We start from the raw sequence: 19,356 nt of genomic DNA, 5'->3' as shown, positions 1-19,356 counted from the left end.
AACTGTCAGGTATAGAAGGGAATAACCAAAAGAAAAAAAAGAAATGCCCCCTCGTTTTTGGAATCTTCATATCAGGTTCCCTGAGCTCATATATATGCAAAATGAGAAAAGCCAATGACAAAAAAATAGATGATTAAGTAAATTGATTATGTGGGCATCATGTTCAGGTATGCTATAGTATTTATAATAAAAATATATTAATTTAGCAAGTTTAACATTGTAGGGAAACATTGAGGAAAATGAGAGATGATGTGAAACAAAATCTAGTCAGGCAAAAATAACTCTCTAAAATAATGCTCACTTATATGAAAGATCTTATAAAACATAGTTCTGTTAAGTACCCACAGGATTAAACCACATCCATGACCATGCATCTCTTCAAGATAAATATTGAGCTCAGTTAGGAACCAATCCTGCAGATGCTCATATGAACAACTTTTCTCAAGTCAGTAGTACCAGAGTTAAATTGGACAACTTTGTGCTGATCTCATTTGAGTACAGTTGGACCACTTACGTTTCTAAAGTTATATGTGTAAGTGTTTGCATGATGTTGCCCGTAATACATTCTGAAGAGTAGTGGCATTGAGATATTGCAATATGTAAGGCAAAAAAATCTTCTGAGTGAATAGATTTTGGAGGAATGGAAATGATCAAGTTGCATGAAGAGTTTTCCCTAATGATGATAAATAGTGATTTGTAATATGGGCTATGTAATGGGCTGTACTGCCATAAAAAAGCAGAACTCTAATTAGTTATAGTCAAATTGTGCCTAGTTTTAGGTATCATTTTTTTCATTGTTGCCTTACAGTAATTGAATCACATCTAAGTGTTTTTTCCCCTAAATCTTTTAACAAGGTTTTGCATGTGTGTGCTGATCTCAAACTGCTAGACACCTTTGATCCAGTATAGTGGAACAACAGTCTCTAGATTTATCAGAGAGAGGTGCATAGAAATATAGGTTAGGAGCCCTCTTCATCACAGATGTCTAGACTAGGGCAAGGTCTGCCTTTGGATTTGATTTGACATTTTGACAGGTGACTTGTCTTCTTCCAGATTAACTAGAAAATGTTGACTGACAGATTTTTTTGTGTGAAGGTTAGTAGTGAATTTTTTGAGGTATATATTACTCATACAAATTTCCCCCAGAGTAAATTTTACCTATAATAGTGCTTAAATGAATGGGTGTTATATTGTTTGCAGTAGGCACACATTTATTTTGGTATAATATAAAAATGTATTCATTATTCATTAATATTAAAGATATTTTATTCTTTATTCTTTTTGTGGTGCAGAAAGTAATAGTACAAAGCTTAAACAATGTATGCATTGAAGATTTGTCAGTGTTTTAAACAAAGCATAGAACTACAGTAAGACTTAGTTACGTGTAATTGCTATTCTCACAAATATATTCGCTCCCCAAACCTACCCAAGGAATAGAATGGTGACACACAAAAATACTAGATATCAGAACACAGAGGACTGGAAGGGAGATTGAAGTGAATTTATTATATTTGAATACATATTGCTTTAGTTGTTAAATGTTTGAGTCGATTAATAGTTAAGCTTTGGTACATTAAATTTAATAGTTGACTCAAACTTCTCTATTTATTTACTACTCATATGGGCCCTGACCCCGCAAACACCAGGGCTATAGGCATTACTTTCAAGTAAAGTAATAGAATTAAAAAAAAAAACCAAAACCATATTAACATGGGGGGCATAGGTGCTAGAATTAGGGGTGCTCCCCACCCCCTGCCTTGAAGTGGTTTCCATCATATACAGGGTTTACAGTTTGGTTCAGTGGCTCTCAGCACCCCTATGATGGGGGAGGAAACCGCAACCCTTACCTCTTAAACAACTCAACACCAACTCCCAAATCCATAGCCTCCCTACTCTGCTTATAGATTCATAGATTCCAGGACCAGAAGGGACTATTGTGATCATCTTGTCTGATTTCCTGTACAACACAGGCCACAGAACTTCCCCTAAATAATTCCTAGGGCATATCTGTTAGAAAAACATTGCTAGTGGTGAAGAATCCGCCATAACCTTTGGTAAATTGTTATAATGGTTAATTACCCTCACTGTCAAAAATTTACTCCGTATTTCCATCCCCACAGCTGAATTGTTGTATTCCTGATCCATTGTGTCCAACAAACTTAATAGGTCCATGTTAATTGGATGTGGGAAAAGTCTTGGTGATTGATTGCCATAATACTCTTTAAGGAAATTTGTGGACAGCTTTGGAGGAAATTGTATGAAAGATTCCTCTGGAGGGGAAGATTGAATGAAGACTAAGGGGGCGGGGATTATAGATTTACTTCAGTTTTAGAAATAGATTATGGGGACAAAAAGTTCAAAGGCTACAATATTTTGTTAAGTTGGACAATAGTAGAAATGTCTCATTTAAAATGTATGCTAGGATAGTGTCATAGTTTTTTTCCTCACACAAAGGAATATTTTTAACAGAAATATCTGGATAAGAATTAAGGCATTACCACTACATGGAAAAAATGTGCATAGGAAACTATAAATTTCAACACAGACGTTCATACTACTCATTCATTGGTGGGTGAAGGGTTTGCACTCCTGAGAATCAGGAATTTCGTCCCCTAAGGCAATAGATGGATCCATGGATCTGGGGAGAAAGAAGTGGTTCGGGCCTATTTAGAAAAGCTCGACGAGCACAAGTCCATGGGGCCGGATGCACTGCATCCGAGAGTGCTAAAGGAGTTGGCGGATGTGATTGCAGAGCCACTGGCCATTATCTTTGAAAACTCATGGCGATCAGGGGAAGTCCCGGACGACTAGAAAAAGGCTAATGTAGTGCCCATCTTCAAAAAGGGAGAAAAGGAGGATCCTGGGAACTACAGGCCAGTCAGCTTCACCTCAGTCCCTGGAAAAATCATGGAGCAGGTCCTCGAGGAATCAATTCTGAAGCACTTAGAGAAGAGGAAAGTGATCAGGAAGAGTCAGCATGGATTCACCACGGGCAAGTCATGCCTGACAAATCTAATTGCCTTCTATGACGAGATAACTGGCTCTGTGGATGAGGGGAAAGCAGTGGACGTGTTGTTCCTTGACTTTAGCAAAGCTTTTGACACGGTCTCCCACAGTATTCTTGCCAGCAAGTTAAAAAAGTATGGGCTGGATGAATGGACTATAAGGTGGATAGAAAGCTGGCTAGATTGTCGGGCTCAACGGGTAGTGATCAATGGCTCCATGTCTAGTTGGCAGCCGGTATCAAGTGGGGTGCCCCAAGGGTCGGTTGTCGGGCTAGTTTTGTTCAATATCTTCATTAATGATCTGAAGGATGGTGTGAATTGCACCCTCAGCAAGTTTGCAGATGACACTAAATTGGGAGGAGAGGTAGATACGCTGGAGGGTAGGGATAGGATATAGGGGGACCTAGACAAATTAGAGGATTGGGCCAAAAGAAATCTGATGAGGTTCAACAAGAACAAGTGCAGAGTCCTGCACTTAGGATGGAAGAATCCCATGCACCGCTACAGACTAGGGACCAAATGGCTCGGCAGCAGTTCTGCAGAAAAGGACCTAGGGGTTATAGTGGACGAGAAGCTGGATATGAGTCAACAATGTGCCCTTGTTGCCAAGAAGGCCAATGGCATTTTGGGATGTATAAGTAGGGGCATAGCCAGCAGATCGAGGGACGTGATCATTCCCCTCTATTTGGCATTGGTGAGGCCTCATCTGGAATACTGTGTCCAGTTTTGGGCCCCACACTACAAGAAGGATGTGGATAAATTGGAAAGAGTCCAGCGAAGGGCAACAAAAATGATTAGGGGTCTGGAACACATGACTTATGAGGAGAGGCTGAGGGAACTGGGATTGTTTAGTCTGCAGAAGAGAAGAATGAGGGGGGATTTGATAGCTGCTTTCAACTACCTGAGAGGTGGTTCCAGAGAGGATGGTTCTAGACTATTCTCAGTGGTAGAAGAGGACAGGACAAGAAGTAATGGTCTCCAGTTGCAGTGGGGGAGGTTTAGGTTGGATATTAGGAAAAACTTTTGCACTAGGAGGGTGGTGAAACACTGGAAAGCGTTACCTAGGGAGGTGGTGGAATCTCCTTCCTTAGAAGTTTTTAAGGTCAGGCTTGACAAAGCCCTGGCTGGGATGATTTAGTTGGGGCTTGGTCCTGCTTTGAGCAGGGGGTTGGACTAGATGACCTCCTGAGGTCCCTTCCAACCCTGATATTCTATGATTCTATGATTCATGCAGAAATGAAGGTAGCTGTGAAGTCCCTGTACCTTTCTGTAAGTGCCCCATTAGCCTTGCCGCTCTCTGGCAGCAGTTCCGTTCCCTGACTCCCTTCCCCTCAGAGGCACAGGGGCAACCACTGAGGAGAGGCTACAAGAGTTAATGCTGATTGTAGCAGAATTATCTCCCAACTGGATGTACAGACCTGCTGCTCATCCTAATCCTGCCAAAGAACCCACAGAGCCTGGACCCTCTACACCTTCAGTGGAGAAGCTTCTTTGATGTCCCGGGGAAGATGGGAGCATACTGCAGATTTCAGCTCTTTTGGCTTCCTTGCATTCATGGAAGCAGAGAAAAGGATGTGGCCCTAACTTAGTGTTAATGTCCTTATTTCATGTGTATAAATTACTTCCAGTTTACTATAATCCTGTAGGACATATATATTAACATACATGTCTAATCTTTATTTAGGCAACATGTTTGTCTAACCTTTGTTTACTTAGGGCTAGTTCAGCAAACTAAGTAAACAGTAAAAAGAAAAGGAGTACTTGTGGCACCTTAGAGACTAACCAATTTATTTGGGCATGAACTTTTGTGAGCTACAGCTCACTTCATCGGATGCATGCAGTAGCTGTAGCTCACGAAAGCTTATGCTCAAATAAATTTGTTAGTCTCTAAGGTACCACAAGTACTCCTTTTCTTTTTGCGAATACAGACTAACACGGCTGCTACTCTGAACCTGTAAGTAAACAGTGCTCGTTGATTGAACCCCATATTTCTTTTCATTTTAATTAATAAATCTGTGAAAGCAAGAAGGATATCTAACAGCAAACAAATCTGATCATTTTACCTAGGGCTGTATATTTGCTTACAGCTTTGAAATAAAGTCTATCAAAGCACTATAGGAATAAGTAAAATATTATAGCACATAACTTTTAATTCATATGAATGTAATGTGATTTTGTGCCTCAGTAGATATTTAAGCTTGTGTTGTATACACTGGATAAGAAGTAGAAACTCTAATCTACTCTGCTCATTAATTTCAGCAGTAACTGTACTAAAGGGCTTGTTTTTTAAAATTTGTTACATAATTGAGTATTTCCACATACCTTCTAAAATCAGCTTCTAGTCAGACATGCAGCTGATTTTTAACACATAGCAAAACTAAACTACATAGATCAAGACAGAGTCCTAAATGTAAGATAGTCATCCTGTGAATCAAACAATAAGAAAAAAGCATTCATGGGACTTTTAAGGACACAGAAACACAAGTGGAATTTTAACTAGAACATGGATTTTCCAGGCTTACTCAGGGATTCAAGCAAGACCCCTAATGTTACCTTAAACTTGAATGTGAACCTTTTTTTAAAAAAAACTATTAAGATCTCATCTCAGAACGCACATACATGCTTAATTGGAATGTATGAATAGTCCCATTGAAATTAAGGTTCTGTCTCGAAAGCTTATTCCCAGATAAATTGGTTAGTCTCTAAGGTGCCATAAGTACTCCTTTTCTTTTTGCGAATACAGACTAACATGGCTGCTACTCTGAAACCTGTCTTTCTCTTGTAAGATCTGATGATCAATAATAATGAACAGGTGTCTGTCTAATATTTATATTATATCCAGAGACCCCAATAAGAGCAGGATGATAGCCCCTCATTAACACAGAGGTGGACATGCTCCTTGCCTCAAAGACCGTTATAATAAAAGATAAATTAAATGTAAACTATTTGTAATAGTGTATTATATACATTTAAATATAAAGTAGTGTATTTGACATATCATATTCACATGTATTTGATGTAATGAAATTTTGTAGGTAGACCCTTGAATTCAAATAGATAAGAGGAGGTTTCTTCCTAAATATAAGGTATTTGTAGTTTTTAAGTCTACATATGAAAGTCCAAATTCTGACTCCCTGGAGGCTCTCGGATGCTGCAAAAGTACATCCACATTCTGATTGCCAATGTTCCCTCCTCCACCCCCATATTAAAACCATGGGACATGGAAGGTTTTCATAGTTTTCATTGCTAGATTAGGGATATACATACATAAAGATGTGGGCTAGTCCATGCCCTAGAATACTTCTTTGGGACCTGATCCATTGCACACTGAAATTAGTGAAACAACTCTCATTGACTTCAAATTTGACCCTTGCAGCGCATGTTGCAGAAGGAGTACAAGGTGGCTTCCACATGGGTTATGATGAGGGAAGTAGAGCAGGGGTGAAAAAACATCTAGGGATTTTTTTGCACTGGGCAGCCAGAATTTGTCCTATCCTCTCACAACTGATTTGTAAGTGTAACTTTTAGCTAAAGGAGTATTAATGCTTCCAGTAATAAGAAGACATAAAATACTCAGATCGGTACAATATATAATAAATCTGTAATTCCGCTCGCGTTTCTGATAACATCATAAACCACAAGAGTAAAGCTAGATTGGTTTGTTCATGTCATAACGAGAGAATGGCACAGCCATTATTTATGTGGGCAGGAGTTGCATGTAATACATGCTTAAAAAAAAGAAAAATCTGTTCCTTCAGTCTGCCTTGTCTTCCTCTTCTTATCCTTCTCTGTAGTACAGACTTTGAATGTTCCTATATCTTTTCCACTCTCTCTAACACCACAGGTTTGTGCCCCTTCTCTCATTCTTCATTAACAGGTTGATTTAAAAATACATACATTCCAAAAGATACAAAGACTTTTATTGTGTAGTTTTCTGACATCACCATGTTGCGGTATTCACTACATAGAAGGATACCATATTTTAGAGTAAGAGATGAGGGGGAAAATGGGAGAAAATCTCTCTTCACTAGTTCATATATTGTTAGCTGCCACATGTACTGCACACATTTCAGCTGGGTTTGCTAAGAGTTCTCAAATTACTTTAAATTCATAATCCATCTTTAGATATTTTTCTAATTAAATATGCATTTTCTCCTGTCACAAGGAAAACTTTGATTCTGCTTTTTACAGTAATTTAATTAAGCATTTCCTGTATGTTCATTTCAGTATTTATCATGGCCCACTAACATTAGAATTCAGTGTATAATGGTAGATTAATTGCCCTTTGTATTAAATGAAATAAGAATCCCAGATATGCAGAGTCATGAAATTTAATTGTGTTCCTCGATTGCTTATTCAATGCATTGGAAAACTGAATCAAGAAATACAGAAGAAAAGGGGCAAAGGTTGTTAAATGTAGCGCATAACACGGATTTTGAACTTTACTTAATGAACCGAGTTTTTATTACTATGAAATAAATGCACCATTTAAAGAATTATGGTGGAATTGTAAAACATTAAAACTCTAATTAATTTTGGTCAGAAGCATGCAGTGCACTCATTTTACCTAAAACATTTTCATTATGGTCAATATTTTTTCAGTTATTGAGATAAATGTATTATGCAGAGGTATTATGTTAAATTTCTCTTGCAGTTTAAAACATGCACTTCAGTGGTATTTAAGGTGATTTCCTTTGTGTGTCTTAAGTCTATAAAATTCTTGACTATAGTTTGAGGAAGTATTTTATATTATGTATCTGCATATGCTTTGCTTTTTAATGTCATTAAGTATTTTGAAGAGAATTAAAATAGTGTTGAGACCTCTTGCTAAAAGACTGTATACTCAGGCTTATTTAGGAAAGTAGTTAAAAACAGTTGAAAATAAGTTCTTAAGGATTTTATTTAAATGGGACTTTTTAAAAAATGGAATAGGTTAAAATAAAATATTAGCTCTTCAGTGTGGGGATTTAGCAGCTTTCTGTCCTTGTACACCTATTATAAGTACACCAGATAGCTGCACTTGCTCTTAGCGTCAAGAATATAAGCACACAAAGGTTGAAGATTCACTCTGCTGTAGCAAATGTACAATTTAAATGAAGAGAATTTAATTGGAATAAATAAAGGATTGAAAGTACTGTACTTTTTAGAAATAGTTGTAACACATGCATTATTAGTCTATGGATGGTTATTCTTTATTTAGCAATGTAACATTCAGGTAATATAGAAACTGAAGATCCTTTGATCATGCTTTTCTACTTCATAAAAAATCTACTAAGATCACATTAATATAAAAATATTATTTATTGACTGTATAGCTGCATATGTGAGTGTGAAACTGAATGGTTAGGAGATGGCTTTTTGCAAGTATACTCATAATAATGCCAAATTCTTGCTTGGAAGTTAAAACAAGTACACACTCCAAGACTTAAGAGAAAATTAATGGAGAATACCTTTGTACACAGACAGGGCAATGCTTCTTAAGTCATTTTGCATTTAATTAATAGTTGTCTTTTAGATCCATAACACTATATAAGCGTTTGTTCATAAGGTTTAAACTATGTAAATCTAATGCTTTCAAAAGTTAAGGCAGATTCAGATGGCTAAAGAACAAACATTTTCTTAATACTTTCTACAAATTAGAATCAGCTGAACTTGTAAGACAACTGTTTGGTTCCAAGCACCACCTACCCAGCTGAAAATACCAACTGCAGTGGCAGTCAGCCAAAGGGGCCACTGAATGGAATGGCTGCCTCGTACCAAGAGGGAGAAACAGATGGAGGGTTTGAAAGCTGGCATAAAATCCTAGTGCTATAGTGAGCATTAAGTGAAATTTGGCTGTAAGGAATCTTGCAATGGCACATTTATCCCTTTAATCAAAATTAGAAGCAAATAGATGGAAAATACGGAACACTGACAAACTATTTTAAATACTTAAAGTTCTTGTACCATTATAAGTTAAAGGGGTTTGTTTTGACATAAACATGCAGCTGCTTGTAAATCTTAAATAAGCTCTTTGTTAGAAAAATAATTCTCTTGGTCTTGCATTGCCACCTAGAGTACGATGCTATTTACTACATAATTTAGGTACTCCTTTGGAAACAATATTCATCATCCCTTTAGCTTTGCTCTTTTTACTGAACAAAATGAAGTCAGGGAACTGCAACCAGTTAATTGATGTCATGTTTGCTTACATTAAAATGGTTAGTTCATTCATAGCTTCCATTATATCAGATCTGCAAAGATTTTGTTGTAGGAAATTGGTGGGGTTTGACAGTAAGAATTAATGGAGATATACATTAAAAGGTAAGACTGTCAGCTTTCCAGTGATCCCAGCGGGTGCATTTTCTTGATGGCTGCTTCAGAATACTTCATGAAGCAAATGTCAAACTTGTCGAGGCTGTCACTGTGAAAATGATCCATGTAGCAAGGGTCTCCTTTCCTTGGGAAACAAACAGCTGCCTTATCATTGTATAGCTGCAGTGACAAACCTGCCATCTATCATAAGAAATTTATATTTGCTTCTAATATCTACTGGTAAAGAACTGTTCTAGTAATATTCCATATTCCTGTACTACCCTTCTTTATAAGATTTGTCAGTTATACTTTTTGAGAAGATTACAGGTTTTGGAAGAAAAATAGCTTATGCACTTCAGCACATGATGGTCTCTCTCTGTCTTTGCTGGCTTACTAGTTAGACTAATTTATCTCTGAATCTGTAGCCACTTTTCTCCAAATTTGGCCTTTTATGCTGAAAATAAATAGGAATTTAACACAAAAAGAAAAACCACAGCAGCTTCTGAAATCCCTTCCTGATGAGGTATGTGGGAAGAACCTTGAAAATGTTTAAAGATAGATTTTACCTTCATCTCAGTGATGTTTTGATTAACAGAGTCTGTGTGATGTAACTGATAAAATATCTGGCTTCTACCTCAGACTTTAATGACATAAATATTATAGCTCAGATCTTAGTAAAGGAATGTTCTCAGATAGTCACTTTGCTCTGAAAAGAACTACTACTGAACCTTAAGTGCTCCAGTAAAAACAAAAAAAGTTAAGGGGAAAGGGAAACAAAAGATTTTAAGTACCAGTCAATGTGGCTTATGCAGACAGGATATGTAGATACTTCTATAGGGCTAATGTTAGTGAGTAGCCATAGTTATTTAAATGAACAGTTGTGTCAAAATTATAGAAGTAGGTAGTGTTAGGTGCAAGCTGGGAAAGGGTTGCATGCGTCAGCACTGTCTTAATTAGGGGACCATCATGTCTTGAGCTGGGCACTTATCAATACCTTGTAATGAGTTTCAGAGGTCACTCAGAAGTTGTTGCTTTGACAAACTTAAAACTCAAGGCCATTCCCAATTGTAGGCTTTAGTGCCTCTTGACACTCAGTGCAGCAGCGTCTTGCAACAGGGATAGCAAAGATAGGTTCCCAAGGACCTCATCTGCATCAAGTCCCTTCACTGATTGTCTTCAGTGTACACCAATGTGTAAAGCTGCTTTGTTTCTGCTGAGATGGCCTATTCCATCCCTATTCCAGTGGTGAGTTACCCTGTACTGCCTGTATTAGCATGTTAATCAGAAAGGGCATATTTTGATCAAGCTTCACAATGCTCCTTTGGTGTGCTTATGACCTCCATAAGATCCAGGTCAGATGAACTGTCAGGATGAACAGCTCCGCAGTTCTTCTATTTATGCGTTTTCTCTGTGTAACATCTTTCATTCTTTTGGAGAATATACCAGGATTATTTTCCTTGCTCTTGAATAGAGTAAGTACTCTTTTTCTGTTAGGTTTCTAGCCACTAACTAGTCAATTTTCAATACTTTTTGGTTGTTAAAGTTGGAAGTACTCTATATTTTTGATATCTTTGGAGTCTAATTGTAGTGGCCACCCTGACACCCTTACCAATGCTGAATAGTACCTTAATCCACAAATCATGGTAGTTCTTCCACAGTCAAGTTCTAGAATATGCCTTTCCACAATTAAGCTTTTAGACATTCTTTGTTGTACTACTGTATTGCAGGTCAGATGTTACTTTCCCCCTTGTTGGGATGTCCATAATATTATACTAGTAGCTACCTGTTGGGCTTTTAATCTATCTTAAATTTTGTGCATCACAAATTATCCTATTAGATATTTCTGTGTAGTAGAAACAGGTAGGGTATTTAGATGTCTGTCTCTCCTTCTTGATACATAACAACACATTCCTTACTATTCTTTGTCATGAAACTGTAGGTTTAGAGTTTTCATATTTTTTCTTACATATTACATATACAGAAGGGCAAATTATAGGTATGCTTTAGAGCACAAATCTATAACATTGTGTCTCATAGCACACTGAATAGACGGATGCTGTATATGTTCTATATATAGAATTGTCTCTAATTTCCTGTGAAGTTAGTAACTGTCTGATTCATTTTTTTTCTTCAAGACTTCAGATAGCCAGCTAATGGGACCATCAAGAAAGTGACATGTTTTTGAGTGAAAGGGATAAAAAAAGGAACACTCAAAACTCTGTGTGGTGTTCTTTCTTATATATGAATTGCAGCTTTTTCTTACTCTCACCCTTCCCTGTAAATGGGCTCGAGGTGACATGAATTTATGAGAGTTCATTTTGCTTTTATTTTTATACATGCTCACATGTGTTCAGTAAAGAAGAAACCCTTTAAGCTTTTTATTTTCTTGGCGGTGTTTCTGTCATAATTAGCAGCTTTGTAGAAGTGAAAATAACATACTGGTACCTATAATTCTCCAAGGATAGTGGTTGTAATTCAATTTCTCACCAACTCTATCTGACCCATTTTTCCTGTCACTTTTCTTTAGTCTAAGGATAGTTGTGGGTATGACATGCTGCCTATGCCCCCAATTTGCATGGCCATACCTCCTCCTCTCCCTTTCTCAGCTTTTAAAATATGGATTTTAGGCCCCTATTTTTAACTTCTTGGACCCAGTTTATCCATCTGAGCCATCAGATCCCAGTTACTGTGTGTAGACGGAGGAGTTTGATCTGTTATTATCACAACCATAAAAGAACAGCAATTACAGACAAGAAATCTTAATTTATTTCAATGTGAAAGTAATTCTAGGGCTGTTAAATGTAAATATGCTTCATATATTTAGGTGCTGTTAACTTAAATTACCATTAAACTCATTGTGTGCTCTGTATTGGCTCCCAATTTCATTTATTACTGCAATTCAGGATGTTGGTTACCATATGAACCACACTATAAAGCCTGGAATGACCTGGGAGACCTTGCCATCTGAGATGTCATTTTAGCAATTGAAATGAGCCAGAGAGAAGTTACTGTCTGTCCCTGAAGTGGAACTCCTAGGTGTGGGTGGGATTACAATCTTGGAACAGAGCATTAGCTCTAGAACTAGTTCTCTCTTACAAGCCACCAGAGCCTGCGTTAAAGGATATTTTAGGAGACTATTGCAAGACATTTGTTCACATGGGCTTTTTCAGAATTTGGACCTGTTGTTATCAGTAGGTGAAAACGGTAGAAACTAGGGTGAATTTGATCTTTGTCATCTATTAATAACAATTACGTCAATCTTTTTATATATGAACCCTAATATGAGAATATTCCATCTCAAGCTTTTCTAAAGCCTGTACAGTTTAAAAATCTATTAGAATATACTAGGCTATAAGCAGGATGGTTAAAATAAGCAAAAGGAAAATAGTAGAAATGTGAATCACTAATGCTAGTTATGAGAATAAATTTTGTGATGGCAGAGCATCTGTCCATTGGAAACTAGCATGTGACCATTTACCAGAAGCCACTAAATAGCCACCAATGGTATGAACGTTGTCTGCCAACCTGGACTGGTTTTGAATGAGCTGTAGCTCATGAAAGCTTATGCTCAAATAAATTGGTTAGTCTCTAAGGTGCCACAAGTACTCCTTTTCTTTTTGCGAATACAGACTAACATGGCTGCTACTCTGAAACCTTAAAAATAAAAGACTTTCTATTGGGTAATTATTGTTCCCACCTAAGATTTGCCCTGCAAAAATGCCTCTTCACTGTCTCTCATGAGAAAACTCAGTCTTGCTAGTGTAGAACAGTTGGTGTGTTCCAATTGTTGGTGAGTGAACCCTGTATATGCACTCCATATAGTGTGGGTTCCTTAATGATGAGAAGCTGTATAACTGTAGGTGGTAATTAGTAAAGCAAATACATTAAACATGTTTAATCTTCAGTCTATTCAGCATCACTCCTTGATAATTAGGCTAAATAGTCCACTTAGCTGAAAATTCAAATATTGTGAATGACTTTAGAAACCGCAACCAGTTAAATACTCTGTATATAATAAGAAATCTTCCTGAAGTACAAGAAATCGTGTTTTCAAAAATTGTATGGAAACTATAATTTTACTGTAATAGCCAGTTAACAAACTGAAGGGATAGTGGGACCTGCCAGGTCAGGGGATTGTTAATATATCTGGAATGCTGGTCCAGATCCATTCCAAGTAACCTGGCAATCACATATAACTTCCAAATTAATAGGAATGCACATCACAAAAATTGCTATCGCAGTTGACATTAATTAGCACCCATGTCAGTCTCAGCAGAGAGGCCATGGACTGAATGAATATGGAATTAACTACCTTCTAGAGGTGGTCCCTCTAGGTTAAAGTTAAAGCACTTTGTAGAGAAATAAAGGGGAGCTGGTACAAAGCAGCTTAATTTGTTCCAGTGATGCTAAAAACTCACTAAAAATTCATATCATTTTTACCTTTACCATTTGTACTTGCACAAAGTGAAATTTTCACAATTTCTTGTTTGCCCCTGGAGATAATAAAAATCCCCTGATACCTATCCCTCCCTTGGGTCTCAGAGAGAATGTCAAGTGAGGTTACCCTCTTCTTTCCCTGTAGTTCCTGCCTGTAAGCCTCTCTCTGCTTCTTCGTTAGATGTGCAGGAGCTCGGAAGTAGGATCACAGGAGAAGTGTGTGGTGAAGAGTTGGGAGAGGGTATGTCAGGGCAGGAGTAAGTGTTGGGGAGAGTGGGAGTTGGGTGCTGGCAGCCAGGAAAGGATAAAGAATAAGGGAGACGGGTTGTTTGGGGGTGAAAGTCACATGCACTAGAAAAATGGTGAACCTTTGGACAATTCTTTAAAAATTTACAAATATGTGATGCTAACTTGCAGCTCCACTACAGATGAGTCACCCAGAAATGAAACATCTTGCTTGTCTGCCTAGAAGAACTCAGAGAGCTTCTACTAAACTTTGTTTTTTAATTCCCCACGATTTATTGTCTTCAGCACTCATGCAGACAACACATTTTACACGTTAGCTCAAGACTCATAGTCATCATGTGACCATGGGCTTCTCCACGTTTGTTTCTAGTCCCAGGCTATCCTTTATCTTCAGCATGAGGTTAAACCTTGGAAGTGTCTTGGGCACACCATTCCCTGCTTAAAACAGAAGGGGATACTGCTTTCATAATTGCATCAAATCAAGCAAACTATAGTAATTCATCTCCAGAAGCTACTGATTCCAGAGGCTGTAGTGGCAAAGTAGCCCACACACAAGATCAAATAATTAATAACAAAGAGGAGCATTACCAGATAATTGAAACTGTTGTCAAGATAGCCCTAAAACAGTTATTTGCTCATAACACCACAACAGATCACTGTGTTTCTCCAGTGAACTAAATCAAATGAACCAGGAGGGTGCACACATCCTATCCACGAACAGTCTTCTTCATCTGAACCATTATGTGACGTCTCACAAGGGTCAGCCAGTGGCAGCTCATGAGTTTTTTGACAACTGAAGCACAAATCACAAAATAGTTATTTATACACACACACACACAGCAGATATAATGTAGTAGCTATTAAAAGCTTACCTTATTTATAGCGAAGAAACAGCAGGCAGACCTGGGAGCCACCACTGCTGTCCGAACTGGTATGGGGCTTGGTGGCAGCTTCTCATGCACACACATGGGGCCTGCCCTGTGGGGTAGAACCAGCACTAGGCATAAGCAAACTAAGCAATTGTCAAGGGCCATGAGCAGCTCAAGGGGGCCCCCTATTCATTATTAGTTTGTGTGGTGTGGGGGAGCCAAAAATATTCCTGCTTATGGCCCACATTGGTCAAGCACCGGCAGGGCAATGGTGGAGGTGTAGGGCTCAGACCCCATCCCTAAGGTTGCCACCTTTCTAATTGCTGGTCACCCCCAAGACCCTGCCCATGCTCCACCTCTTCCCTTGAGGCCCTGCCCCCTTCTCCGCCTATTCCCCCCCAAGGCCCAGCCCCCATCTCTTACTCCTCTCTAGCCCATCCCCCGTCACTCCCTGAATCATCTAAAGGAGCCTGCTTGCAAGTAGGAGGTGATCCTGGCTGAGCAGGAGCTGGCATGGGTTAATGACCCAGTACCTCCCTCTGCTCTGCAGTAACTGGACTCTTGGTTTGGGACCCAGGTTCCTGAAAACTGGGCACCTGGCAACCCTAAATGGCACCCAGACACAGAAGACAAAAACTGGGTAAAACCTACCCAGTCCCTCCCCCCGCCCCATCCCGCAGAAAAAACCCTGCAGCCTGGGCCTCGCTGCTACAATTCTGCCATGGCCTCATCAAGTGGTAGTTAACACAGCAATGCCCTTATAAAGTGACTCCTGGGCCTGGTAAATTGCCATGGTAACGAGGCAGCTTCTTGGAGCACTATTAGCTATACCAAGAGTTGATCCTCACACAGCACTATGTTCTCCAAACTTTCTAGTGTTGCGTTTCACTGCTGGAGAGAATGAGTTGTGACATTTTAATCAAATCACAATTTGTCCTTAAATTTGTATCTATCTATCAACTACATAAAAAAGAATATGCAAAATGTATTCGGTAGCTTTTGGGAATTGCTTTATTAGGCTGCGCCTCACTTGCCTGGGCTGATGAGGTGCCTCTGAGCTCAGTACACATCCCTTCTCAGCAATATCTATATGAGACTTCTAAGAACATAAGAACGGCCATACTGGGTCAGACTAAAGGTCCATCTAGCCCAGTATCCTGTCTTCCAACGGTGGCCAATGCCAGGTGCCCCAGAGGGAATGAATAGAACAAGTAATCATCAAGTGATCCATCCCCTGTCTCCAATTCGCAGCTTCTCGCAAACAGAGGCTAGGGACACCATCCCTGCCCATCCTGGCTAATAGCCATTGATGGACCTTTCCTCCATGAATTTATCTAGTTCTTTTTTTTAACCCTGTTATAATCTTGGCCTTCACAACGTGCTCTGTGAAGGAGTTCCATATGTTGACTGTGTGTTGTGTGAAAAATCTCATGGTACCTCAATCTCTCTGAGATTGAGGCACCATGGACTCCATTCCCACCAGGATGGAAATTACTTGGCAAAAATAGCTCATGAAAGTGAATGTATTTGCATTTGGTCCTTAGTAAGCAATGTAAATCAAAATGTTTCTTTCAAGGTGTGTGTGTGTGTGGGAGGGAGATTTATGTACAGAATGTATTATGTACTTTCTAAATAGAACAGCTAACTCTGCAAATGTATGTTATGTATAGTGAAATGCGTGGCCATATTTACTTAGCTAGGTAGTTTCCATTGATACTCTATTTATCTGTATTATGGGCCCCATTACCATAGTATTTGAGCACCTCAGAATATTTAATATTTTTATGCTCAACAAACCAGTGAATTAGGAAAGTGCTATTATTTCTATTTTACAGATGGGGAACTGAAGTACTGAGAGACAGTGACTTTTCCAAGGTCACGCAGGTAGCCTGCGGCAAAACAGGAAACAACCTAGGTCTCTTGTACCTAGGCTAGGATTCCAACCATTAGACAATCCTCCCTCTGTGTAGCAGTGGTTGTCTACCATTGATCCCTGGCAATGGGTTTTCATGTAAACCAGAACACTTTATATCACCCACATTTCAGTGTAATTTGTTTATTTGTTTGTTTTTTTATTGAGACTGAGTAAGATTTCTTGTTTTGTAAAACAAAATGCAAACAGTTTGAAGATAGGACAGTCTGTACTGTGAATGTGTTTGCAGGACTGTTTCTGTTGAGATGTCCCATGAAATATTTTTTTAAGATGCCAAAATTTATACTTTGGAGGTCAACATTTCGTATTGGACACAAGATACTATTCATTCCTATGGAAGCAGGCATTATGATGTCACTTCATTTATTCAATATGCTCCAGAGGAGCTCAGAGTGAATTATGAGCCCTACTCCTGGAGTTGAAGTTGTAGAATATTGTAAGCATGCTGCTGCCTGACATGCTCATGTTTCCTATTTTAGACCTGACTGATCTTCAGATAACATATGGTGGTACAAGTAATTGGAAAATTGGCAGACCTGTCAAGAAAATATGCTAGATGGGACAAAAATACGATGCTGCAGCACATAAAGTGTCTCTGAAGTTAAATTTATTGTCTTTTATCAAATGGTGAAGTAAACGTATCTGTTCTAAAAAAAAATGAAACATTTTTCAATGGCAGATGCTATTCAAAAGTAATTTCTAGGACAGTGAAGAAAGTTCTTGCATTTTAAAATCAATTTCGTGGAAACCTCCAGTCAAGAACCAAGGGGAGGTATGAAATAGTATCCACTACAAAAGTTTAAATATCATCAAATTTCACCTTTTATGTTTTAGAGGTTTCTTTCTTTGTGTAATGAGTCTCAAAGCAGCTAAATTAGTTGATGCTGCAGGTAAAAAATTTCTATTTAACTTTTGATTAAGATCACATTTCTAATCATTAAAATTATGTACTTATTGTAACATCAGGGTTTATCAGTCATGTAAAAGAGTCTCAAAGAAAGGTATGGACAGGTTTGTTTCTATATGTGTTTGTTTCTTTTGAACATACGAACGGCTCTGAAATGTCTCTTCAGCAACTCCAGTAATGGTTTTTTATTTGTTTTATAGGAAGATGAAAATGAAGCTAAGGAAGAAAATCCATCCCAAGACCTGAACATGGAACAGAAAAATTCAAAAAAATAAAAGATTGCTGTCATGTTTGAAATATTTGCAAGTTGTGTAACAGCAGTTAAAGTTTCTCATTGTAAAATTTACAAAACATTCTCAATAAAGTCATTGAAAATTAAAATTCATGCTGCACTGAGGAATTGTGTAAGTGGCTCTTGGCGACATTTATGATTATATTAAAATGTTGAGTTTTCAAGACTGGTACAGAATACCTGTAAAAATATAAAAGCTTTTAGAAATATATGCATAAGGGCAATGTGATCCTCTTTACTGATAACATTTGCTACTCAAACTTGTCAAACTTTTTCAATGTACCAAGCAGTGCACATCCTGAAAGGGCAGTAATAATTCAAAATCATTCAGGTATCCCTGAGCATAGATGCATAGTTCTTTGCATTTGACACTTAAGCATTTGGATAAATGCATGACTAATTAAATTGGTATCTAAACTTTTCTTCTTACAAGCCACTGAAGTAAAACTTAAATATTAAGATAAGCATGGTTTTCAAGGCATCTCCTAAAAGAATGTTCCTATGCAGACAATTTTATCTGCTTGTATGTCAAGTCATTTGAAATGTTTTATACTGCATTATTACTTTCCTCAATGTAAACTCTGTCTCCCTCAGGTGATCAGTGTCTTTGATAATATTCTCAAAAAGAAAAGGAGTACTTGTGGCACCTTAGAGACTAACCACAAGTACTCCTTTTCTTTTTGCGAATACAGACTAACACGGCTGTTACTCTGAAACCTTTGATAATATTGAGGTTTCCCCATTATTTCCCATTTCATCTACACATCAAATTTTAATCCTTCTGTCACAGTCCTTCTAATCGAAAAGGATTAGATAAACTTCTTGCTTTACCATTGCTCCTTAACTGAGCAGCAAGGACTTCAGAACACTTCCTTTACCAAGGTTAAGCATGTTGCTTTAAGATTTTTTGGTCCATGCTGGCCAATGAAAGACTAGTATGGGAAATCCAAATGTAGGTTTCCTGCAAAGCAGTATGGAGCATTACAAATGAACCATATGAATTCGACACAAAGATATGAGTAATACTCATTGAAGAGAATGGGAATTACTCATATACTTCTGTGGGAGAATCCAACCTTAGGTTGACCTTTTCACTTTTCTACTACCTTGCACTTTCACTGGTATGCTGCATATTCCTTAATATGTTGTTGGTGCTAATTTACTTTTTCCCTCATGCATGAACATTTTATCCATTTCAGGAATATTTTCAAATGTTCTTAGATGAAGGGGGAAAATATACTCAAAGAATATCCAGTAATATCCAGCAGGTTCCCTGCTGATCTGCAGGAGGTTCAAATCTATGTACTGTTGGACACATTTCAACCATAAAGTGTAACTATAATAAACTCCATTTTTTTTAAAAAAAAGAAAAC

General features: G+C 38.0%; 1 protein-coding gene across 1 annotated transcript in view; it reads left to right on the top strand.

The window, feature by feature from the left end:
* The window catches only part of PHF14 (PHD finger protein 14), a 295,920-nt gene extending 277,870 nt beyond the window's left edge, over positions 1 to 18,050 (top strand). The window contains exon 19 of the mRNA XM_077808040.1: positions 17,892 to 18,050. Within this exon, the coding sequence (XP_077664166.1) occupies positions 17,892 to 17,966 (75 nt within the window). The 3' untranslated portion in view covers positions 17,967 to 18,050. The remainder of the gene's footprint in view (positions 1 to 17,891) is intronic.
* The last annotated feature ends 1,306 nt before the right edge of the window (positions 18,051 to 19,356 follow it).

The sequence above is a fragment of the Eretmochelys imbricata genome, chromosome 2 (genome assembly GCF_965152235.1).
Source record: "Eretmochelys imbricata isolate rEreImb1 chromosome 2, rEreImb1.hap1, whole genome shotgun sequence".
NCBI classification, from domain to species: domain Eukaryota; kingdom Metazoa; phylum Chordata; order Testudines; family Cheloniidae; genus Eretmochelys; species Eretmochelys imbricata.
The sequence above is the reverse complement of the archived record's forward strand: the minus strand, read 5'-3'. Positions and strand labels throughout refer to the sequence as shown.